This window comes from Leopardus geoffroyi, chromosome A2 (assembly GCF_018350155.1).
Source record: "Leopardus geoffroyi isolate Oge1 chromosome A2, O.geoffroyi_Oge1_pat1.0, whole genome shotgun sequence".
Classification (NCBI taxonomy): domain Eukaryota; kingdom Metazoa; phylum Chordata; class Mammalia; order Carnivora; family Felidae; genus Leopardus; species Leopardus geoffroyi.
In genome coordinates, this window is record NC_059331.1 from 117,044,314 (window position 1) to 117,070,400 (window position 26,087).

At 35.8% G+C, this 26,087-nt stretch overlaps 1 protein-coding gene and 1 pseudogene across 9 annotated transcripts in view; both read left to right on the forward strand.

Moving 5' to 3' along the window:
* The window catches only part of PALS2 (protein associated with LIN7 2, MAGUK p55 family member), a 125,568-nt gene extending 99,527 nt beyond the window's left edge, over positions 1 to 26,041 (forward strand). For all 9 annotated transcript variants that reach the window (XM_045495102.1, XM_045495103.1, XM_045495104.1 and 6 more), the window contains 3 exons: positions 10,878 to 11,080; positions 12,070 to 12,198; positions 19,270 to 26,041. In XM_045495102.1, coding sequence (XP_045351058.1) covers positions 10,878 to 11,080; positions 12,070 to 12,198; positions 19,270 to 19,446 — 509 coding nt within the window. In that variant the 3' untranslated portion in view covers positions 19,447 to 26,041. The remainder of the gene's footprint in view (positions 1 to 10,877; positions 11,081 to 12,069; positions 12,199 to 19,269) is intronic.
* On the forward strand, positions 18,458 to 19,262 carry LOC123606568 (annotated as a pseudogene).
* Positions 26,042 to 26,087: the final 46 nt, after the last annotated feature.

Consider the following 26,087-nt stretch of genomic DNA (forward strand, 5'->3'; position numbering starts at 1 on the left):
CTAAAGTGTGTCTTTTGGAGACAGCATATAGTTGTATTATGGTTTTTGTTTTGTTTGTTTTAATCCATTCTGCCAGCCTCTGCCTTTTATTTGGAGTCTTTTATCCATTTAATGTAAATGATCCCCACTAGGAGTTCACCTGATTGTTTCCCTGTGATTAGGTTCTGGTCATGCATTATTGTTACTAGAAAAACAGAAGTCATGTTTTATCCTTCTCTGAACATCACATCTGGAGGTACATCTTGTCAATATGTCCCATTACTGATGATGTTAACTTTGATTATTGATTTAGGTGATGTCTGATAGATTTCTTCACTGTAAAAGATAATTTTTCTGCCATTTGTTATTGATAAGTAACATGCTCAAAAATACTTTGAAACTGTGTAAGTATTCTCCTCAGCAAACTTTTACCCAATTGTTTTAACATCCATCAATAATTCATTAATTTAAAATCTTTTTCTGAATTTGGGGAAACAGCTATCACTCCACTAAAATCCCTTCTCACATGGTTTGAATACACATTCATTTCCTAGTACCTTTAGGAAGTTAGGTCACCCGACTAATTTTTTCTGGCAAGCATATAACTAACTGGTTTGTTGGATGGCTGAGCTCTTTGGGAGCACAAATAGGAAAGAGCTTTATTTTCATCCAGTCACTGACTTCATACATGCACTATCAGATCTTCTTTCTCTCTTCTTTTCCTTCAGTCCCCTGGGAGATTCTATAACTTTCTAGTCACTTACAGTTATGAGAATTATGTCATTTTGTCAAATAAGATTTTATTTTGGGTATGGAAAAAAAATAAGGCTACTCCAATTCAAAACTTCAGTGTTGCATCCAATTCACTATTTTTCCCTTCCTTACAGCTCATTCCTGACTCTTGGCTTAGGACCTACATTGGGAAGGGAAGGGTATAGTTTGTTCTATTATTCTCCCTTCATATCCTGCTCTGCTGTGTCTGGTTTTCAGGGTCAGGGCAGAAGAAGTGAGGATAAAAGGGCTGTCCTGTAAAATCTTGCCTTTTGGGGACTAGAGTTCTTTATGTCATAAATGTCTGAATACTCTTTTCTTCCTTGAGGCCTATTTGTAGCTAGGTTCTTTGGAGACTCTGTAAAGACCTCTCTACTTTGCAATTCCCTGGCCAGGCTATTATGATCTCCAGCTGTCCCCTTGAGACCCATGCCAAGTTCCATTCCTGTATCTCATATTCTCTTTTGCTTGGTTCTCTACCTTTTGTTTTGTCTTTCTGTGCAGGATACCTTCAGAAAAGTTCAGGCCAGGCTATCTTTTGAATACACACACATCCCTACACACACAGCCCACAGGAAGCACATTTCTGCTTTGCCAGACAATGGGAGTACAAGTCGCTCCACTGCTACGATATGTCTCATGGGCTTTCACAGTTCCCCAGGGAGAATCATTTTACCGTGAGGTAAAGGAGAAGAAAATAAAGCGGTCTGCCCTGAACCTATGATTCATAATGTCAGTGACTTCTTTCTGAGTATATATTAGACAGAGGCAGGTGAGCAGACGATCCTAGGACCATGTTGGCCACTTTTTGGTAAACCCTGAAAGAGGAAGCTGTAGATCCTTGGCATTGTAGCATCTACTTGGGACTTGAGGGATACTGTAAGACTACCAAAAAAAAAAAAAAAAAAAAAAAAAAGTCTTATTCAGCATTTTGCTTATAAGTATAGAGAACACAGTTAAACTAACTTCTAACCACAGAATTGTGACTATATTATTCATATAAAATTCACCTACTTTTTTCCCTACTTAACACACTTCTTTCTTTTCTTCAAACTCCTTACTTAAACTTATCATTCACAACTTTTTGTTCTTGTTGATCCCTTAGCGTGGAACACTGCCTCCCAGATCTTCAAATGCTTGAATTTTAGTTTTTATTCAGATTTCACCTTCTCAGAGGCCTTTACTGACCATTCAATCTAAAATAGCCTCCCCAGCTGATCAAAAAGGATTTAAATAATATAACAGAAAGTGAATTTAGAATAATAGTCATAAAATTAATCGCTGGACTTGAAAACAGTATAGAGGACAGCAGAGAATCTCTTGCTACAGAGATCAAGGGACTAAGGAACAGTCACGAGGAGCTGAAAAACGCTTTAAATGAAATGCAAAACAAGATGGAAACCACCATGGCTCGGATTGAAGAGGCAGAGGAGAGAATAGGTGAACTAGAAGATAAAGTTATGGAAAAAGAGGAAGCTGAGAAAAAGAGAGATAAAAAAATCCAGGAGTATGAGGGGAAAATTAGAGAACTAAGTGATACACCAAAAAGAAATAATATACGCATAATTGGTATCCCAGAGGAGGAAGAGAGAGGGAAAGGTGCTGAAGGGGTACTTGAAGAAATAATAGCTGAGAACTTCCTGAACTGGGGAAGGAAAAGGGCATTGAAATCCAAGAGGCACAGAGAACTCCCTTCAGACGTAACTTGAATCGATCTTCTGCACGACATATCATAGTGAAACTGGCAAAATACAAGGATAAAGAGAAAATTCTGAAAGCAGCAAGGGGTAAACGTGCCCTCACATATAAAGGGAGACCTATAAGACTCGTGACTGATCTCTCTTTTGAAAGTTGGCAGGTCAGAAAGAATTGGCACAAGATTTTCAGTGTGCTAGACAGAAAAAATATGCAGCTGAGAATCCTTTATCCAGCAAGTCTGTCATTTAGAATAGAAGGAGAGATAAAGGTCTTCCCAAACAAACAAAAACTGAAGGAATTTGTCACCACTAAACCAGCCCTACAAGAGATCCTAAGGGGGACCCTGTGAGACAAAGTACCAGAGACAACACTACAAACATAAAACATACAGACATCACAATGACTCTAAACCCGTATCTTTCTATAATAACACTGAATGTAGATGGATTAAATGCGCCAACCAAAAGACATAGGGTATCAGAATGGATAAAAAAACAAGACCCATCTATTTGCTGTCTACAAGAGACTCATTTTAGACCTGAGGACACCTTTAGATTGAGAGTGAGGGGATGGAGAACTATTTATCATGCTACTGGAAGCCAAAAGAAAGCTGGAGTAGCCATACTTATATCAGACAAACTAGACTTTAAATTAAAGGCTGTAACAAGAGATGAAGAAGGACATTATATAATAGTTACAGGGTCTATTCGTCAGGAAGAGCTAACAATTATAAATGTCTATGTGCCGAATACCAGAGCCCCCAAATATATAAAACAACTACTCATAAACATAAGCAACCTTATTGATAAGAATGTGGTAATTGCAGGGGACTTTAACACCCCACTTACAGAAATGGATAGATCATCTAGACACACGGTCAGTAAAGAAACAAGGGCCCTGAATGAGACATTGGATCAGATGGACTTGACAGATATATTTAGAACTCTGCATCCCAAAGCAACAGAATATACTTTCTTCTCGAGTGCACATGGAACATTCTCCAAGATAGATCATATACTGGGTCACAAAACAGCCCTTCATAAGTTTACCAGAATTGAAATTATACCATGCATACTTTCAGACCACAATGCTATGAAGCTTGAAATCAACCACAGGAAAAGGTCTGGAAAACCTCCAAAAGCATGGAGGTTAAAGAACACCCTACTAACGAATGAGTGGGTCAACCAGGCAATTAGAGAAGAAATTAAAAAATATATGGAAAAAACGAAAATGAAAATACAACAATCCAAACGCTTTGGGACGCAGTGAAGGCAGTCCTGAGAGGAAAATACATTGCAATCCAGGCCTATCTCAAGAAACAAGAAAAATCCCAAATACAAAATCTAACAGCACACCTAAAGGAAATAGAAGCAGAACAGCAAAGACACCCCAAACCCAGCAGAAGAAGAGAAATAATAAAGATCAGAGCAGAAATAAACAATATAGAGTCTAAAAAAACTGTAGAGCAGATCAACGAAACCAAGAGTTGGTTTTTTGAAAAAATTAACAAAATTGACAAACCTCTAGCCAGGCTTCTCAAAAAGAAAAGGGAGATGACCCAAATAGATAAAATCATGAATGAAAATGGAATGATTACAACCAATCCCTCAGAGATACAAACAATTATCAGGGAATACTATGAAAAATTATATGCCAACAAATTGGACAACCTGGAAGAAATGGACAAATTCCTGAACATCCACACTCTTCCAAAACTCAATCAGGAGGAAATAGAAAGCTTGAACAGACCCATAACCAGCGAAGAAATTGAATCGGTTATCAAAAATCTCCCAAAAAATAAGAGTCCAGGACCAGATGGCTTCCCAGGGGAGTTCTACCAGACGTTTAAAGCAGAGATAATACCTATCCTTCTCAAGCTATTCCAAGAAATAGAAAGGGAAGGAAAACTTCCAGACTCATTCTATGAAGCCAGTATTACTTTGATTCCTAAACCAGACAGAGACCCAGTAAAAAAAGAGAACTACCGGCCAATATCCCTGATGAATATGGATGCAAAAATTCTCAATAAGATACTAGCAAATCGAATTCAACAGCTTATAAAAAGAATTATTCACCATGATCAAGTGGGATTCATTCCTGGGATGCAGGGCTGGTTCAACATTCGCAAATCAATCAACGTGATACATCACATTAACAAAAAAAAAGAGAAGAACCATATGATCCTGTCAATCGATGCAGAAAAGGCCTTTGACAAAATCCAGCACCCTTTCTTAATAAAAACCCTTGAGAAAGTCGGGATAGAAGGAACGTACTTAAAGATCATAAAAGCCATTTATGAAAAGCCCACAGCTAACATCATCCTCAATGGGGAAAAACTGAGAGCTTTCTCCCTGAGATCAGGAACACGACAGGGATGCCCACTCTCACCGCTGTTGTTTAACATAGTGCTGGAAGTTCTAGCATCAGCAATCAGACAACAAAAGGAAATCAAAGGCATCAAAATTGGCAAAGATGAAATCAAGCTTTCGCTTTTTGCAGATGACATGATACTATACATGGAAAATCCGATAGACTCCACCAAAAGTCTGCTAGAATTGATACATGAATTCAGCAAAGTCGCAGGATACAAAATCAATGTACAGAAATCAGTTGCATTCTTATACACTAACAATGAAGCAACAGAAAGACAAATAAAGAAACTGATCCCATTCACAATCGCACCAAGAAGCATAAAATACCTAGGAATAAATCTAACCAAAGATGTAAAGGATCTGTATGCTGAAAACTATAGAAAGCTTATGAAGGAAATTGAAGAAGATTTAAAGAAATGGAAAGACATTCCCTGCTCATGGATTGGAAAAATAAATATTGTCAAAATGTCAATACTACCCAAAGCTATCTACACATTCAATGCAATCCCAATCAAAATTGCACCAGCATTCTTCTCGAAACTAGAACAAGCAATCCTAAAATTCATATGGAACCACAAAAGGCCCCGAATAGCCAAAGGAATTTTGAAGAAGAAGACCAAAGCAGGAGGCATCACAATCCCAGACTTTAGCCTCTACTACAAAGCTGTCATCATCAAGACAGCATGGTATTGGCACAAAAACAGACACATAGCCCAATGGAATAGAATAGAAACCCCAGAACTAGACCCACAAACGTATGGCCAACTCATCTTTGACAAAGCAGGAAAGAACATCCGATGGAAAAAAGACAGCCTCTTTAACAAATGGTGCTGGGAGAACTGGACAGCAACATGCAGAAGGTTGAAACTAGACCACTTTCTCACACCATTCACAAAAATAAACTCAAAATGGATAAAGGACCTGAATGTGAGACAGGAAACCATCAAAACCTTAGAGGAGAAAGCAGGAAAAGACCTCTCTGACCTCAGCCGTAGCAATCTCTTACTTGACACAAAAGCAAAAGTGAATTACTGGGACCTTATGAAGATAAAAAGCTTCTGCACAGCAAAGGAAACAACCAACAAAACTAAAAGGCAACCAACGGAGTGGGAAAAGATATTTGCAAATGACATATCGGACAAAGGGCTAGTATCCAAAATCTATAAAGAGCTCACCAAACTCCACACCCGAAAAACAAATAACCCAGTGAAGAAATGGGCAGAAAACATGAATAGACACTTCTCTAAAGAAGACATCCGGATGGCCAACAGGCACATGAAAAGATGTTCAGCGTCGCTCCTTATCAGGGAAATACAAATCAAAACCACACTCAGGTATCACCTCACGCCAGTCAGTGGCCAAAATGAACAAATCAGGAGACTATAGATGCTGGAGAGGATGTGGAGAAATGGGAACCCTCTTGCACTGTTGGTGGGAATGCAAATTGGTGCAGCCGCTCTGGAAAGCAGTGTGGAGGTTCCTCAGAAAATTAAAAATAGACCTACCCTATGACCCAGCAGTAGCACTGCTAGGAATTTATCCAAGGGATACAGGAGTACTGATGCATAGGGGCACTTGTACCCCAATGTTCATAGCAGCACTCTCAACAATAGCCAAATTATGGAAAGAGCCTAAATGTCCATCAACTGATGAATGGATAAAGAAATTGTGGTTTATATACACAATGGAATACTACGTGGCAATGAGAAAAAATGAAATATGGCCTTTTGTAGCAACGTGGATGAAACTGGAGAGTGTGATGCTAAGTGAAATAAGCCATACAGAGAAAGACAGATACCATATGGTTTCACTCTTATGTGGATCCTGAGAAACTTGGCAGGAACCCATGGGGGAGGGGGAGGAAAAAAGAAAAAAAGAGGTTAGAGTGGGAGAGAGCCAAAGCATAAGAGACTGTTAAAAACTGAGAACAAACTGAGGGTTGATGGGGGGTGGGAGGGAGGAGAGGGTGGGTGATGGGTATTGAGGAGGGCACCTTTTGGGATGAGCACTGGGTGTTGTATGGAAACCAATTTGACAATAAATTTCATATAATAAAAAAATAAATAAATAAATAAAATAAACACTTGAAAAATTCCACTTAAAAAAAAAAAAAATAGCCTCCCCAGTACTTAGTGGTTGTGTTTTACACTTAAATTCTCATTTGACTTCTCACTGTCTCCACATTCAAGAATATGTCCCACAAGAATAGAGAGCTGCTCTGTCTTTTGTACTGCTGTAGACCCTAGAATAGGATCTAGCACATAGTATACACCCAACAAATATTTGATGAATGAAATTATATCATGAACTTTTCCCCACAAGTCATTATATGTATGTATTATGTATGTATGTGTGTGTGTGTGTGTATATATATATATAGTAAATATTAATCTTACAACAACAACAAAATAAACCAGTTCAGAAATGGGCAAAGAATCCGAATAGAAATGTCTCCAGAGAAGATACACAAATGGCCAGTAAACACAGGGAAAAGATGCTGAACACCACTAATTATTAGGGAAATGCAAATCAAAACCCCAATGATATACCACTTTATACTCATTAGGGGATGGAATTATGTATTTTTAAAAAACAGATAATAATAAGTACTGGCTAAGATGCAGAGATATGAGAACGTGTGTTTGTTACTGAAGAGACTGTAAAATGGTGTTATCTGCTGTGGAAAACAGTATAGCAGTTCCTCAGAAAAATAAACATAGAATTACCGTATGATCTAGCAATTCAGCCTGTGGGAATATACCCAAAGGAATTGAAAGCAGGGAGTAAGATATTTGTACATGAATGTTCATAGCATTATTTACAATAACCAAAAGATAGCAATAGTGTAGATGTCCATCAGTGCATGAATGAGTAAACTAGGTGGTATATACGGACAGTAGAATATTATTCAGCCTTAAAAAAGAATGAAATTCTGATCCATGCTATCATATGGGTGAACCTTGAAAACATTATGCTGAAATAAGCCAGGCACAAAAGGACAGATATTGTACAGTTCCATTTGTATGAGATACCTAGAATAATCAAATTCATAGAGACAGAAAGTGGAGTAGTAATTACCAGAGCCTAGGGGAGAGCATAATGGGAAGTCAGCGTTTAATGGACACAGAATTTCAGTTTGAGATGATGAAGATGTTCTGGAAATGGGTAGTGGTGATGATGGTTGTACAATAATGTGAATATAATTAATGCCACTAAATTGCACACTTAAAAATGGTTAAAATGATCAATTTTATGTTATGTCTACTTTACCCTGGTAAACCTAAAAGAAATCTTAATAGCTTCTTAATATTCCAGCAAAGAAGTATACTGTTATTGCCCATTTATATAGTTTGAGTAGTTGTTTTTGTTACAAGAGATGATAAAATGTGTATACATAAATCTAAAATTTAAAGTTATTAGATAGATGGATAATTTTAATTTCTTGATTTCTTAGTGCCAAATTAATTTCCAGAAAGATGTACTTATTTTACCTTTCTTCAGACTGTTACTTTAGTAAAGTTTCAAATCTGAATTTTTATATAGAAAGATTTAAATATATCCATACATTAACTCTCACTTCTTCATATAATGTAGGTGTGTTTTCTCTTAAAATCATTCACGTTTATATAGCATCTAGCTTAGTTTTGTTTTTTTGTTTTGTTTTTTGTTTTTATTTTTACATCTCACAATCCACACAAAAAAAAAAACACCAAAAAATTATGACAAGTTTGCCTAATTCCTGGTATATAGTATTGTGCTGCATATTGTCAGGTGGTATGGACGAGAAAGTCTCATAGGGAAGGAGGTAAACGCTGGCATTATGTTAAGTTGATTTTTCTTTATATATTAAATGATCCTGAAATAAAATAGAAAAAATTATTAATCCAGAGGGATGGGCTACCTTCTGAATCAAGTTTGCTCTTTAACATTGACATCTTGAGTTTAACAACACCAAAAATGTTACTTTGTTGATTGTTCTCTCATTTGAAGAGCTGTAAAAATTTAGAATTTTGCCATACAATTAAATTCTAAGAAATCACATTACTTGTTTGCTTAGTATATAAGCCTAAGGAATCATTTGTAGTAAAGTCACCCCGTTCTAGTTTCTCTGTTCTGGGAATGGAAAGGGACTTAAATATGTGGCAGTATTGTTGCTGGGTTTTGTTAGATTTTTGTTTCTAGTTTTCACTAGAGAATGGGATTATAGTTAATATTTGCTTGTAAACTAAAAACATTTTGCCAAGAATTAAGATTCCCTCAACACATTGGAGGTGGCAATGGGGGCAATATATGCACCTATACATATTTATTTCAAGTAGTACATTCCCATATACGGTTTCACTGTAGAGCGTCACCCAAAAATAGTACTCTTCTAAAATTACATTCACAAATATTGAGCTAAGTCCTAGTATGTATTTATTTGGGGAGTTTAAAATTGCTTTAGAAGTTTTTTCATACTACCTTTGGTGAATAATTTCAGAAACCTTAGGCGTCACATATTTTTTAATATGAAATGCCATCATAGCATCTTGAAGATCTTTAAGTTACTTTATAAATGCTCTCCACAGTTGTCTGGGATCATCACCTTCAAGGCTGAGCCAGAAAACAACGGGAGAAGAAAGGGAGTCCTGTTGTACTTAATGACCTCATTTATGAATTAGACCCTTATTATTGAGCTTGTATTTGAATTTCATTCTGTTCTTATCAAAGTTTTCTTGATGTGCTATGGGTATTATAAGTAGTCAAAGTACTGTCAACTTTTAATCTGGATTACTTTTTAATTACATGTGCTTGATGATCTCATCAGATAATCTACGTGTAAGTACTTGATTAGTAAAAGAATACTTTTTATATATAATCTAGCCAAAACTAGGTGAAGGCTAAACTGGAAAAATCACATACACACACTAACTCTGCATCTTTGCAATAGTTTTAAAGAGAATATCCTTTCCTAGGCTAGCCCAAGTTGCAAAGGAGTTTATATCCCTGGAAGTATTCAGAACTCTAAAATATCAAGCAAAAGCATTCTAAATTTTGACTTGGTCTATCCACTGTTATTCTCTCAGAAGAAAACACTTTAGGTTAAAGTAGAGTAAGTTAATAGAACATAATAATATCAAGTGTTGGCTAGATCCATCACCGTGGTACAAAACAAACAATTAACATTTCAGATTATCAGTAAGCAGGAAGCCCAAAGAAAGGTTTGGTATTTGTGGGTAAAACTGCATTTCAGAAGATTGATAATACGAACTAAAAATAGAATTTTGCTCACTTGTTGGGCACTCAATTAGGAAATGTTCAAGCGTAAAGAAAGAATATAATTGATATTCCTTAAGAAGAAGGGGAGTGCTGGTGGCAGCTGGAAAAGATATTCGCCTACAATATACCTCATAGTTAGTAGGATTCATTATAACTAAGAATTTAAATTTAGGGCTCTGCTTCTAGGAAATAATTTTGAGTTTCAAGCTGACTTTATAAAGCACATTTTTTTTAATATAAATTGTGTATGGGGGACTACCTCTTTAAACAGTCTTGTAGGTCAAGGGGCAGCAAACTTTTTTTTTTTTTTTTACATTTATTTATTTTGAGAGAGAGTGAGAGCAGGGGAGGGGCAGAGCAAGAGGGAGAGACAGAGAATCCCAAGCAGACTCCACATTGTCAGTGCAGAGCCTGCTGCAGGGCTTGAACCCATTAACCACAAGATCATGACCTGAGCAGAAGTTGGACACTTGACCGACTGAGCCACCCAGGTACCCCATGGGTCAGCAAACTTTTTAATTCAAGGCCACATAGTAAATATTTTAGGCCTGGCAGGCCGTCTATTCTCTGTCACAAACTGCTACACAATTGTGAAATGAATGAAACCCTAGGTAATAAATGTGCCATAGCTGTGGTCTAATCAAATTTTATTCACAAAAATAAGAAGCAGAACAGATTTGGCCATAGGCCATAATTTGCCAAACCCTGCACTAAATGTAAAAAGCCTAAGCTACCTGTGCATTTTAGTCTCAATTTTAATACTTTGCATCTTTGTATAAATTCTCAACATTATTTTAGTTACTTCACGGAAACCAAGGGAAGATGAAAAAGATGGTCAGGCATATAAATTTGTGTCACGTTCTGAGATGGAAGCAGATATTAAAGCTGGAAAATATTTGGAACATGGGGAATATGAAGGAAATCTCTATGGAACCAAAATTGATTCTATTCTTGAAGTTGTCCAAACTGGACGAACTTGCATCTTGGATGTCAACCCACAAGTAAGCTGCATGGATTCCAAAACTGTTTTTAAAATTTTGATTTCTGTGGAGTCTTTTGTTTTTTGGGTTTTTTTGTTTTGTTTTGTTTTGTTTTCAAATTGTGAGGGTGGTGATAGAGAACTTTATCATGCATCCACATGATAATTTCTGATCAATTCGCCAATAGAGGCTTGGATAGCAATAGAACTTGAGAGTTTAGTATTTACTTACTTGCTCAAGTAATATATAAATGCATGTGTTAGGAAATGTTAATTTTAAATTTTCAACAAAGCTGCAACACAAAGAATAAAAGATGAAAGTCACACCCCTTCCCACCCAACACACATACTCACACACAACAATCTCTTCATTCTCATTCCCTGTCTTTCTCACCGACCCCTTCCCACCCCTCCACATTCAACTCCACCTGACTTCCCTACTCAGAGATAATTATTTAGTTCAGTGTATATCTTTGTCATTTTATATACCTTAAATACAGATATATCTATAATTTTAATGGGCTATTTTTTTATATAAATAGGAAATTCTATACAGATTCTTTAGTTTTTTTCATTAAACAGTATCTCTTGAAAATGTTTTCATATGAGTTACTGTAGAGCTTTTGTTTTTAGTTGTTTGTAATTGCTGCATAGTACAAATGTATATTAATTTATATACCACTCAATAGACACTGAGATTATTTCTGCTTTTTCAATATTAACAGAATTCTACAAATAACATATAAAGCATTTACATCATTCTTGATGATTTTTTAATTACTTTGTTCAAAAGGATTAAAGAGTAATGTGACTGAGGTCAGAACATAGTTACTGGATCACTAAGAAAGTACTGTATGGAATCAAAAAGATAGAAGGGGGCAAGTATTAATTTACAGCCTTAATCCTTAGTGAGAGGGCAGATAGACTGATTATTTAGCATTTAGTATAAATTAAAGGATAACATAAATTCTAATCCCATCTAAGTTGGTTTGTAATTGTTCTTCTCCACAGGCCTTGAAAGTGCTGAGGACATCCGAGTTCATGCCCTATGTTGTATTTATTGCTGCTCCGGAACTAGAGACGTTACGTGCCATGCACAAGGCAGTGGTGGATGCTGGCATCACTACTAAGCTTTTGACGGTGAGCAGTTCTTTTCAGGCTAACAATATTATTTTCTTCCTAAGATTTTTTCCATTTTATTTTGGACACGTTTATTCCAATCATATTCACGAAATAAATATATATTACAGAATAAAAATTCATTCGTGAGATGTCACTAGGATCTGGGACAGTGTGACTTTAGGGGCTCCTGGTTGGTTCAGTTGGTTAAGCATCTGACTTCATCTCAGGTCATGATCTCATGGTTTGTGTGTTCGAGCCCCCCATCAGGCTCTTTGCTGATGGCACAGAACCTGCTTTGGATCCTCTGTCTCCGCCCTCACACACACCCCATGCCCCTCATGCCCCTCCCCCACTGGTTCTTTCTAAATAAATAAATAAATAAGCTTTACATACATACATACATACATACATACATACATAAAACACAAGTTTGTTTCCTCTATGTAAGTGAAAGGGAACAGTGCTAAAATATGCATATTAATCCGTCTCTCATTTTACCAATGAGGAAAAGGCTCCAAGACCATTAACAAGCATATTCATCATAAGGTTTACTACTGGTAGTAGGTTCTGACTTTTAGTTTTTGTTGCATGTTTTCTTTTGTTTTCCTTCTCTCTCTCTTCATATTATAGGAAACTTAAAATATATACAGAAGAGGAAAAAAAATGAACTCCCATATGCCCATCACCTAGCTTCAATAATACATGCCATTTGTGTTTTAATTAGACCTCTCTTCATTTCCTCCCTTACTTGGATTATTTTAAAGCAAATCTTTGATATGTCAGCAGTAAATATTTCAGTATCTATCTCTAAAACATAAAGGTTTTTTTAAACATAACCGTAACACCATTAACACAAAAAAATTAATAAGAGCAACTTCTTTTTTTTTCATGGTTATTTGTTTTTGAGAGAGAGTGCGAGTGGGAGAGGGACAGAGAGAGAGGGAGACCGAGAATCCGAAGCAGGGTCCATACTGTCAGTGCAAAGCCTGATGTGGGGCTTGAACCCTCAAACCATGAGATCATGACCTGAGCTGAAGTTGGATGCTCAACTGACTGAGCCACCCAGGAGCCCTGAGAGCAACTTTTAATATCACCAAATATACCATCCATATTTGACTTTCTCCAAGAGTTAGAATTTTTTTACAGTTGATTTATTCAAATCAGATCCAAACAAGATCAACACATTTCATTTACGTGATGTCTTCTAAACTTCTTCCCCCCACCCACCCCTGTGGTTTAATCAAAAGATAACTGACTTACAATAAACTTTACGTACTAAAAGTGTACCACTTGGTAAGTCTGGGCATATGTATATACCCATAAAGCCATCACAGTCAGGATAATAGACATGTCCATTACCTCCAAAGATGCCCTTGTGCCCCTTCAGAATCCTTCCTTTCTACTGCATCTCTCTCTCCCCACGCTGTTGCTAAGCCTTGAAATCATGTAGTGTTACTCTGCTTTGTTCTTTTTCAGGCTTCTCTATGTTTCTGCTTCACTTTTTGAATATCTGAAATATAATAAGTGTTTTCATGTCCTTGTTTACTAATTCTGACATTTATGTCAGTTCTGGATCAGTTTTGACTTGAATGACTTTTCTTCTCACATTGGTCCTATTTTCCTGCTGCTTTCAGGCATTGTGAGCTTTGTTCTGAGATGCACTTGTTGGGAAACAGTTTGTTCCTTTCAGGTCTTGCTTTTAAAATGTGTTAGGTAGGACCAGAATAGTTCTTGATCTATGGGCATTTATTGTTCACCTGTGAGGCAAGACCATTTGAGGGCTCTTCCAAGTGGCTTGTGCATCGAGGTTTTCTGTGCTGCCTGATGAGAAGAGGTCCTGTTCCTGGCTCAACTTGAGTACCTCTCATTTTTTCTGGTGGTTCTTTGGCGGCCTCAGGTAGGTTTACACTGCCCTAATTGGTATATAGCTGAATGCTGGAAGGGGATGGGTCTTTGCAAGTCTCTGAAGTTCTCTCTCCATGCTGCTGTTCTGTTCAGGTATTCTGTCCTGAGAACTCTTGCCCCCTTGGTTTCCCTGGGCTCTGTCCCAACTCAGGTCTGTCCCAACTCAGAATGTTGGGTAGGCTCCCTCCTGGGTTCTACCTTGTGTGCTGCAGCCTAGAAAGTCTTTCAAGACAGTAAGCTGGGGTGGTCATAGGGCTCACTTCATTTGTTTTCTGCTTCTCTGAAATATCAGTCTTTTGTTGCCTCATGAATGAGGTCTTAAAAACTGTTTTTCTGTACATTCTGTCTGTTTTCATTGTGAGACAAGAGGGTTAGTCTAATATCTGTTACTACATCTTAGCTGGCAGTAGACATCACTTTATTCCGTTCTAATCTGTAAATTCTCACTGCTTCCCTCCCTCTCCTCTCTTGTAACCTTCTAATTTAGTTGTTCAAAAAATGAAGTCAGTTATTCTATAGAGTGCTCCAGAGTCTAGATTTTCACCAGTTCTGTCCCCATTGTGTCATTTCCCTCTATTCCTTGTATTTCCTGTGAACTGATGGATCAGATATAGGTTCACTTTTATTTCTCAAGAATAATTAATAAGTGATACTTCTTGTTTTGTTACATTATGAGGCATATTAAAGGTGCTCTTTTTGTGATAAGAATGCTCAGTGTGTTCAAATGTCCTTAGCCCAGTCTATGAAGTAGTAGCTTTTTACCTAATGATTTCAGCAAGTTTTATTCATCTTTGCCTGGATCACTTATTTCAGGGATTGTAAAATGGTAGTATTCAAAGTTTGTCATTCTTTATGAATTTATAAACTAGAGCTCTTCTAAGAAATAACTTTTCCTTATCACCTAGTTGATTACTCTGAAATAGAGTTCAAATAGGAAGGTCAGGGTATATGTTGATACTTTCCTTTTTATGGGTCACTTTTCAGAATAATGGATTTGTTCCTTAAGAGCCCCCAGAGGCAACAGGTGATCAAATAAGGGGTTTTTTTTTTGTTTTTTTAGTTTGATTATGAGCACATGATATGAGTTTTTGATGTGGTTACTCTATCGCAGTTATTGTTCTTACTGATGCTCAAATTGCCCCATCTTTGACCAATAGGAGCTTATTCAAGTTGGCCCTTGAGACCTTATTTCATGAGCCCAATAGTCTCTGATAGCTTCCTTGCTATCTGGTATGACAGATATTCCAGGCTCCTCTTGTACATTTCCTTTTCTAGGCCAGGCATCAGCCGTTTCTTCAAGAAGCTCTGGTTCCTTTTAGGGTAAATGGTGTTTTAAGACAATAATACTAGGGGTGTACATTGTCACAAGATTGATCATTGTTTCTAGCTATACCTTTCAGGTAGACAGAGGTAGGATATATGTTTTTCTGTTGTATGTCTGAAGCAAACTATGTCACGAATTCATACTGAAACTTCCCATTCAAATTCAGAATTACAAAGTTTTTATTTAACCTCTTTTATATGTATATCTCCATTCCCCTACCCTGAGTATCCCAGTTCTCAAAAACACTGGGAATGTTAGACCTAAAATAATCATATAATTGCTCACTTACTTAATCACACAGTACACACACAGCAGTGTGAGAATAAGTATACTGACACTACGGGGTATGATTACCATGAGCTGTTTTTTTTTTGTTTTTTTTTTTTTTTTGGTCCTTACGGTTTATCCCCTGAATATATACAGTCAAATCACTGCGTTTAAAGTCCCTTGAAATACTTCCTCTCTGTGTATTTCGTTATTACTCTTTTTTTTAATGTTTATATATTTTGAGAGAGAGGGAAAAAGAGAATCCTAAGGAGGCTCCATGCTTAGCACAAGCCTGACACTAGGTTTGATCTCACAACTATAAGATCATGACCTGAGCTGAAATCTAGTCAGGCACTTAACTGACAGAGCCACCTAGGTGCCTCTACTTACCATTCGTTTTGATGTTTAAATTGGCCTATGTTTAGCTCATGGGAATATTCAGTTTGTCTTCTGAGTCTTTTTAACACAACCCCAATAATCTTTGACGACTCTTTCCTTTCTAGTACAACAAACTGTTCCAGGTTTCTTACACATTTATTGGCCCAGACCTGGAACCAGCCCTCCAAAATCCCTGGTTCCTTTTAGTGGGAAATGGTATTTAGAGACGATATAGGTACTAAAGTTGTGCATTCAACTTAGTTACTCATTATTTCTAGGCCTTCTCGGTGGCCAGATATAGGAAATATATTTTCCTTTTTCAGAAAACACACAATTTGATGGTTCCAATTTAAACTTTACATTATTTTACTTCTTTGACTCTGTATTTGTCATTTTTCTTATGCTGAAAATATTGGTTCCTGATAACATAATTTCTTACTTTACATATAAACTGAGAACCTACTATGTATATGATTTCTGAGTAACAATATCAGTATTAATGTCAATAGTATGATTATTGAAAACTTTTAAGTTTTGGGCTTTTAAAAAAGTTTTTCCTAAGATCTATTCCAGTGGGTATTATTTAATTTTAACGTTACTGAAATAATTCCTTTCTGTGTAGTTAAACCATCAACTTAAAACACTGGTTTATTTCATTTTGCTTTTTATTTTCAGGTATTGTTCTTTTTTTCATGTGAATTTAATTCTGTTGTATCATTCTATACATTTAATAGTTCTAAAGTAAATCTTAACAGAAAAATCTAGCTTTTCTCTGTCCTCTACACACCCACCTACAAAGGTAGCCATTTTCACTATTTGTTTTTAATATAAGCAAGTATGTATATGTGTGTATCCTTTCTCCCCTATTTCTTACATAAAAAGTCTCTTATTATATATGGTAGTCTGCCTGCATTTTCCACCTACCAATATAGTCTAGAGATCCATCTGTATGTTGTACTCTGCTATTGTTACGTGATTGTTATTGCCCAAAACAACCTTTTTTTTTTTTTTTTTTTAATGAACCAGATTGCTAGTGACTGTAATAGGTAAAAATTATTTTCAAGGTGAGTTGTGGCTGTACATCTGTCATAAAAGATATTTTAGTTGTTTCAAACTGATTTAGAGATGTCAGTGATGTTAACTAAAATATAAGTAGTAGTGTCCCTAAGGCCTAGTTTGGAACCCATTCGTCTCTCTACACTTCCCTTTAGGTGTTTTTACCATTGGTAAAATGGTTTTATGTACCGTTGTTACATTGATGATTTCTAGTTCGTGTATAGGTAACCCAGGCCTCCGAGCTCTGACTTTTACCCATTGGTAAAATGGTTTTATGTACCATTGTTACTTTGATGATTCCTAGTTCATGTATAGGCAATCCAGGCCGCCGAGCTCTGACTTGCATAACCTATCACTACTTAGCACTTAGATGTTACCCAAGACATCTTAAACTTAACATACACAAAGTAGAACATTTTCCCCCCAAAATTATGCTCTCCCTACTCCCACCCCCAACTTTGCATTTTCTACAATTACTTCTTCCACATCTTGATTCATTTTCCTCACTTTTCACATGCATAGCTAATATTGATGATTTTATCACCAAAATATATTTCCAGTCCGGTGTCATTTCCATCTCCTCTTTCTCCATCACAAGCCAGAGATGCCTTTCCATTGCATGTGGGTCCTCCAGGACCTAGCCTGTACTCATCTCCATGTTACCCCCACCCTTAGTCCCTCTGTCCATCCTGACCTTTCAGTATCTTAAAACACATCAGGGTCATTTCCCTCCTGGGTTTTTCATTGGTGTTTCCTCTGCTTGGAATGCTCTTTCCCCCCACTATAGTTCTCAGGCTAAATGTCACTTACTCAGTGTCTTTGTAATCACTCTTTCTAAAGTAGAATTCTCAAAATTCTTTGTTCTTGGTTGGTTTCTTTTATAGTACTCATTACAACTTGGAAGTTTTTGTGTTTATTTGCCCTTTATCTGTCTCCTCCACTGGAGGGTAGAAACCCACTCTCTCTTATTCATTGTTCTATCTATAGATGATGAAACATAGTAGACACCTTAATAAGAACTCAATAAATATTTGAAGAACATACAGAAAAAATGTGAAATTTCATTTTTAAAGTTGCAATTTAATGAAAAGCTTCACTTGCTCATGCAGAACCCATTACTTATTTATTCTCCATATTATTCCAAAATATTTTACAAAATATAAACAATGCTAGCTACAGAAATAAATGTGTGTGTGAGTATATGTTGTTGGAGGTGGGAAACATGTGGTTAGTCTTCAAAATACATTTCTAAGATTCTCTTTCCTAGAATTAGGCAGCAGATTTGGCTTTGAGCTTAAAAGTCACTGCAGAATGGTTTCCATGATCTACAGAACCTGTAAGATAAAAATCTTTTGAACTCTTTCCACCATCTTTCTGTGCTGCCATATTGGTATACATGAATGTCCTGGCAGATGCTCTTAAGAGCATTAACAATGCTGAAAAGAGAGGCAAATGCCAGGTTCTTACTAGGCCATGCTCCAAAGTCATTATCCAGTTTCTAAACTGTGATGATGAAACGTGGTTACATTGGCAAATTTGAAATCATTCATGATCACAGAGCTGGGAAAATTGTTACAAACCTCATAAGCAGGTTAAACAACTGTGGAGTTATCAGCCCCAGATTTTATGTACAACTCAAAGATCTAGAAAAATGGCAGAATAATCTCCTGTCCCACCAGTTTGGTTTCATTGTACTGACCACCTCAGCTGGCATGCAGGATCATGAAGAGGCAAGACAAAAACACAAAGGGAAAATTCTAGGATTCTTTTTTAGGATGTCATACATATATTCAAATTAAAAAAAAAAATCATTTGAAGAGGATGCTATAGTTGTGCTAGAAACCTAAAATAATTCTTTTATTACCTTAGATTTCACCCTGAGTTTATTATCAGCAGTTGTTTAATTAGGAATATTTTCCTAAGATCAATGAAATAGAAGATAGAGAATACTCATAAAGCAAACATGAACTCTGCTGTAAAGACTAGGATATGAACATATGGTAATGTTTTTTTCAACACTATATAAATTAGATTTTGAGAATTAATATTAATCACCATAAATAAAAGTCCAATGTACTTAGTTCTTACATTCACTTTGGTGTTTGAGCAAGTAAATACACCTTATGATAGAAACATTTCCTTTTAACACTCTTTGACAGGACTCTGACTTGAAGAAAACCGTGGATGAAAGTGCACGAATTCAGAGAGCATACAACCACTATTTTGATTTGATCATCGTAAACGACAATCTAGACAAAGCCTTTGAAAAACTACAAACTGCCATAGAGAAGCTGAGAATGGAGCCACAGTGGGTCCCAATCAGCTGGGTTTACTGATGATTCACTAAGGTTCAGAATGGAAATAAAACTTTTTAAAAGTGACTGCAACAAATAAGCCTTCTACTGCGAAAATACATGCACAGATAGACAATATCTGCCAAGTTTAGGCATTTTTATTGTGTAGATTGAAATACCAGTACACTATTCTGAATTTTTATATAAAATGTGGTTGGGAAGGTGTACTAATATATAATTTATCTTAATTTTTCTAACTTTTTATGGATAATATTTCTATTCATACCACATAAAGAAATGCGTTGAAGCATTTTGTATATGTTTTGATTTAGTACCCTTGCCTTTTTCATCAAAGGAATTTTCAAATCCTTCATTCTCATATTGGTCTCCCATTTTCACTGTGATAATGAATACTTGAAATAGTTTTGTAAAGCTGTCCTTTGGTTCAGTATCAACTAGTGAAGGGTCAGTTACTCTTAGGAAAAAATTGTAGTTATTGGCCTTCTTTCCTAATACAAGTTCTTACAGAAGCAGGACTGTAACGTCAGTGCCATCCAAGGCTGACATTGAAAGTCTGCTCAACACTACATGGCTTCATTATTTCAAAGATAGATGGCTATCCATTCTAATTTAAACAAATATATTGGTTTCTTTTCCCTTCATTTCTATCTTGAGGGGAAAAGTGAAGAGCAATAGTTGGCACTCTCATTTGTTGCCATGACAGGCTGATGCTTGAGTGAATGTGTCCCCAGCAAGCAAGGCCATGCAGGCTGAGAGAGTGCCTTATCCTGTAACACGTAAACTGACACAAAGTTGATTTATTTTCACATGTAGAAATTTGACAAAAATGAGCCTACTGCTTTCAACAGGTTTTCATTAGGATACGGTCAGCAAATGTATTATGCCTCTGCAAATTTTTTTGATGCTTTAAAATGCCTCTAAGTTTGCAAGTGGGGGATTTGGTGAACAATCAGTGTGCTTTTTTTGAAGTGGGATGTGATTGTTAGAATATTTGTTAAATCTGTTGTGTTGAGAACCAAATCCATTGAACAATTTATAAGATTTGCAAATAACTGTAAGCCGTTTCATCCATATGTAATATATACATTATATAATATGTACATTGTATGTATTATATAATATATATTAAAAAAGGTTTCATATATTGTTTTTACGTTTCTGTTAGGAAATGTACTTTTTTGTTTAATGATTAGGAAAACAAAACAGCTCCCCTCCTTTAGATGCATTAACATACTCAGATTTTTAAGATTCATCTCCATTTGTATCTCCCTTTAGGATTCTTACGTGGTATATATTCTTCCTCAAACATATTTAGAGATGTAGCTCATCATTAAACTAAGTTAGCCATGTTTTATATTGCTGCCAACTTTTCACAGGGACAGTATTCACACTTAAAAGGTTAGGTGCTTAAATATTAGTGGTCATCTTTGTCAGTGGTAGGCATTAGACACCTGGCTGTTGAATTTGTTTTCTTCTCAGCAAAGCTGTCACATGGAATGCCAGCCAGGAGCACTTAGAGGGAAGAGAAAATACACGGCAGTAAGCAGTATGCACACATTGCTTTAAATCTTTTTAACAATGAAACAACGCCCAAGTTGCTGTATGGTTAAGAGTGGAAATCTATAGGTATTTTTTTCTAGAATTTCATATCCAGAACACAAATTAATGTTCTTTGTCCTAGCATAGGACATCAGTGGCAAAATGGATCATACCCTTTTAATAACTTTGGTAACTTTTAAACGACGTATATTTACATCAGAATTCTGGCTTCTCAAAGCAACCTGAATCAAAGCACAGTGTCAAGGTAATATCTTATGACTTAATGTTTCAACATACTATAAATTTTAAGAGAAGTTTCATTTTCATGTTCTCAGGAAATGTGCTGTCTTCTATGGTATGCCTTCATGCTGCTGCATGGAGCCTCTGTGAACAACTGTACGATCATCGTTAACAGCACAAGTTTATCCACAAAAATATTTCAGCTGTCTTGACATGATAGAGATGATTTTTACATCATATATATTTTTAGCTTTATCATCTAGCATAAAATGCATATTAGAAAATAGTCTATACTTAAAGGAATTATTTCTATTATAAATTGTATTCATGACTAATTAATACACACTTGATTCCCCATGATATAAAATGAAATAATGCTCTTTAGTTAATTTCAGTCAAGATGCCAGAGCTGAAGAGAATAAATTCAGAGAAGTTCATTGTATCTCAATAGAGTCATTGGACTTGAAACTGAAGTCTCATCTGAGTCTGCAGGACCTGGCAGATCTCTGCTGGGGCAAGGAGTCCCAAGGGCCCCAGTAGTCTCCCAAGGCAACAAGAGTATAGTTGTAATCAAGGAAATGTGAATCTCTCTTGTGGGAAATATACAAAATAATGAGCTTTACCAAAGAGAGATGGTTTAAAGTGATGTTGAACAACTGATAATAGTTAAAATACACATGCACCTGCATATGCTTTTGGGAAACGTGCCAATACGTTAATGCAAATGAGCATTCTTTGTAGACAGATGAATGTCCACATTCAGCATTCAGGGCATGACTATTTCCATACAACTAAATATTATGTATATATATATATTTTTTATTTTCAAATGTACAAATACCCATAGAATTGATGTTCCTGGGTAAGCCATATAACAGTGTAACTAGTGGAATACATGCGATGCATTGCAAGTAGAGTTTCACTTTTGTTCTAGCCATGCCTTGATTATGCAGTCTCTATTTCTGTTTGGTATTTGGATAATATCAATCCAATACATCAGGACTTTGTTTACTTTTATCAATTCTAACTATACAATTGCTGAACATAGCTTTTTAAAATAGAAATCATAAGCCCATGAACGACTACAGCAATAGTAGCCTGAATCTAGATTCTAGAATCTAGTAAATTTACTTATAGTAACTTATAAGGACAACTTTTCTTTAAAAGAGCAAATTGATTAACACAAATTTAGAAAATAATGCAAATTAGCAATAAAATACAATAGGGTAGCATTATAGATTATGGCCAGATACTAACTGCTTTGACCATACTTTCTTAATAACAATAAAAGATGATCTTTGCTTTAACAATTCATTAAATTGCTACTTATTGTTAGGTAAAACAACAAGTGTCATAATCTAGTAATTGGAGTTGATTTTCAAGATGGATAGCCATGGAGTTAGGTACAATTACTTTAAACTGGTAAATATTGAACATCAAGTTCTAAAAATTGGTCAAAACAGCGATCTACTTAACATTGTACTTTTATGACTTCTGAAACAACACTCCATTTTCCAGAAATCACAGGATAGGGAGCCAATAATTTTGTAGTAATGAATCTTTATACTAAATATGAAAAAAGAAATCCTGAACTTTTATGTACATATATAGGTCATTTTTTAAATGTCTCAGTCACCATATATATTATAATATATATACAGCCATATGTATAATATGTAAAACTTTCCCAAACTACATGAATAATAAAACTAAATGTGTTTACCCATGTAATTATAGCTAGTGTTCTTAAATGTTTACTCCCAAATTCTTAGACCTTCTGAAACTTTTTTTTTTTTTCATGTTGTTTTATAAGACCCTGGTTTTACCTTGAGGCAGATACTAATCTCCTTTTTGAAAAAAATGTATGATGAAATTCAGATCAGAAAATTATCACTATAACAATTTCCTTAAGGAAAAAGGACAGAGTTCTAAATGGCCTTGTCTTGGGAAATACTTATTTAAGCTTTCAAATGAATTTGTGATATGACTCAGATTTAGAGATTAGGGTAACTGCCCTCCTCTTCCAATGGATTTGCTGTGAAAATATCTGTGTAATAATATCTGCATTTTGAGTTTTGGGAGAAATTCAGTATTTTAAATAATGGCATTATTGTATATAGTACAAGTGAATATTCACAAACTTTCTTTTTTTTAATGTTTATTTTTGAGAGAGAGAGCGCATGAGCAGGGGAAGAGCAGAGAGAGAGGGAGACACAGAATCCAAAGCAGGCTCCAGGCTCTGATCTCTCAGCACACAGCCTGACACAGGCCTTGAACTCACAAACCGTGAGATCATGACCTGAGCCGAAGTCGGACGCTTAACTGACTGAGCCACGCAAGTGCCCCTATTATTCACAAACTTTTAAGAATACAACTAATAATTCAGCATATGAGTTTTTGAGTATACATTGCATACCTAAAGGAGATAACTCTTTAATTCTTTAAGGTAAGATGATTTTTAAATTTTTTGTTAGCTTCAAGTTTTATTCATTTTTAAATATTTCCCATCCATTATGTTACTTTTTTGTGTTCCTGGAATTATTTAGTGCACAGAATCAAAAATGAGTCTTTAACACAGTAAAAAGTGAAGGAACGATATCTCATTTCCAAGGTAAGAATTTTAAAGCATGGTTCTCTACCACTCCTGCAGTACATGGCAGTACTTTCTTTAAAATAATCTCTTTTGTTAAAAATAGAGATGGTGTACTTCTAGCTGAGATCCTAATTCTGATTCTTGACCACCTGACCTTTGATAAAATTTATATCTCCCTTTACTTTTAATATTCCACTAGTTAAATAAGGCTAGCTTAATATTTGTCTTCACCTTAAATTACAAGAAGCAATTTGTATCTCTGATATAGTAAATGCTAGACTGGGAAATCCTTATTAGGCTGCTTTATCCATTTATTTTATGTATTCACTTATATTGAGGTTGTTTACCATTTAGTTTTTTTTAAAAGTGCATCTCTTTCAGAGGTTACATAATGAATGGTACATACCATTCAAGAATCTTACCTCCAGTTTTAAAACAGCTCTGAGGTTGTAGTTCCAGCCTTGGAAGAGGGCCTTTTCTGCTCTCAGTGGTGTTGGTCAGGAGAGTCATTTAGTTTAGAATGCCACCTCTAAGTCCAAACCTTTAGCGAATTCTTGCTGTTACTCACGAAATTTAAGCAATCCAGTACTCTCTTACATCCAACCACATTCTAATCTTTGCCCCCCTTAAAGCTGCCCTACCTTAATTCTTATGGCTGAAATTTATCACTGCAGCCCTATTTTAGCCCATAGTATTAAGTTTAAAAGGCCTCTGTTTATTTATAGGGAGAAATGTTTGGCTAGACCCACTTAGTGGACCTTGAATCCGATATGAAGATATCTTAGTTGCATTCTTTCTCATAGCTTCGTGGCTGTTGGCTGATAATGCTGTGTTGTGATGAATGTGACTTGCCTCCACATGCCAGTCAGCCAGAAGTGACAGTTCCTTCCCTTTTTTTCCCCTACTAGTTTTTACTGTTTTCTAATTTCTAGCACAAACTGAATGAACACAGCTACAGTTAATGTAAATGCCACTTAATACTTGGGAGAGCAATTGACTCCATGCTTGTAAACCTGTCTTGAGTCCTACTGAATAGGTATTGTTGTTGCCACAAAGCAGAAGCTAAAAGGTCTGATCTTAAAAGTTGGACTGGATATTTTTGTTGTACTTTAGCCACAGCAAACTCTGGGGGCAGAAACCTACAAATATGGCAGGCCATACCTGAAATTTAGCTTTCCTCCTATCAGTCAAGGTGGCCTGAGAGCTTGGAGGAAGTGGAAAAAAGCAGAGCACTCAAAACTCCTCAGCTATAAATTACCACTATTAAACCAGAAGTCATCACCAGTTAACATATGTGGATTTTGTCTTATTCTTAAATAGGAGAGACGGGCAGTGGGACAAATAATGTTGCTTTGAAGACATAAAGCTTGTTCTGGTAAACGTGGTCCAAATGAGGAATGCCTTCATCTTTTCAGGTAGAACCAAATTTGAAGAATAGCTCATCTCATCTGTAATTGAAATATAAATATTCCTTTTGGTTGTGTGTCCTCTTTGAAAAAGAACCACCAACTGCTGTTTCTTTGGTAATGTTGACTTTTAAGGAAGTGGGATCTAGGGTTTTGCTGGAGAAGAATGAGCACTAGGGTTCAGCAAAACAAGTGTAGTTTTCTGCATGTTGAGTTCTGTTAGAGCCCATGGTGAGTATTTTATGTGAAAACCTTGCTTTGGGGTCCCCCTCCCCATTTCAGTTTGGTATATCTCTATTTTGAACACAAATGCATGCTGTTTTTAACCTCTAGTCTTTGAAATGGTTGTAGAACTTTTTTTTTTAACAGAAGACAAAATGCTTGTTAGCAACCTAAAAATAAAAGCTGAACAAGCTGCTTAAGTTTTCTAATGAAAAAGTTTAAAAATAAAATTTGATTGCTGCTGCTTTCCAAGTAATTGTATTATTCCTGTATAAAAGAAACATTACTGCTGTCCTTGTATAAATAAAATTTTCCTGCAGTACAATTAAGTATTGAGTTTTCAGAAACTGTCCCTATAAATTTTTTTTGCATATTTCCATATCCTGTCCAAACATGGGAGATTGTATATTCCAGGTAAACTATTTTTGTATATATAAAAATAAATATTTAATATTGCAAACAATGCAGTGTTTCATTTATAGGTAGAATTAAGGTTTAGAGGTAATACAGAGGATATCAGATTAGCTTTGGTAATTTCTTTTAAATGCTAATAATCTTTGTAAAAAGCCTGTAATAACATTGTTTTTCTCACCAAAATAAATATATAAATTTTTCACCTGCTTCTCTTCTTTAACAAGGAAACCCTAACTGTTGTTTCCTTT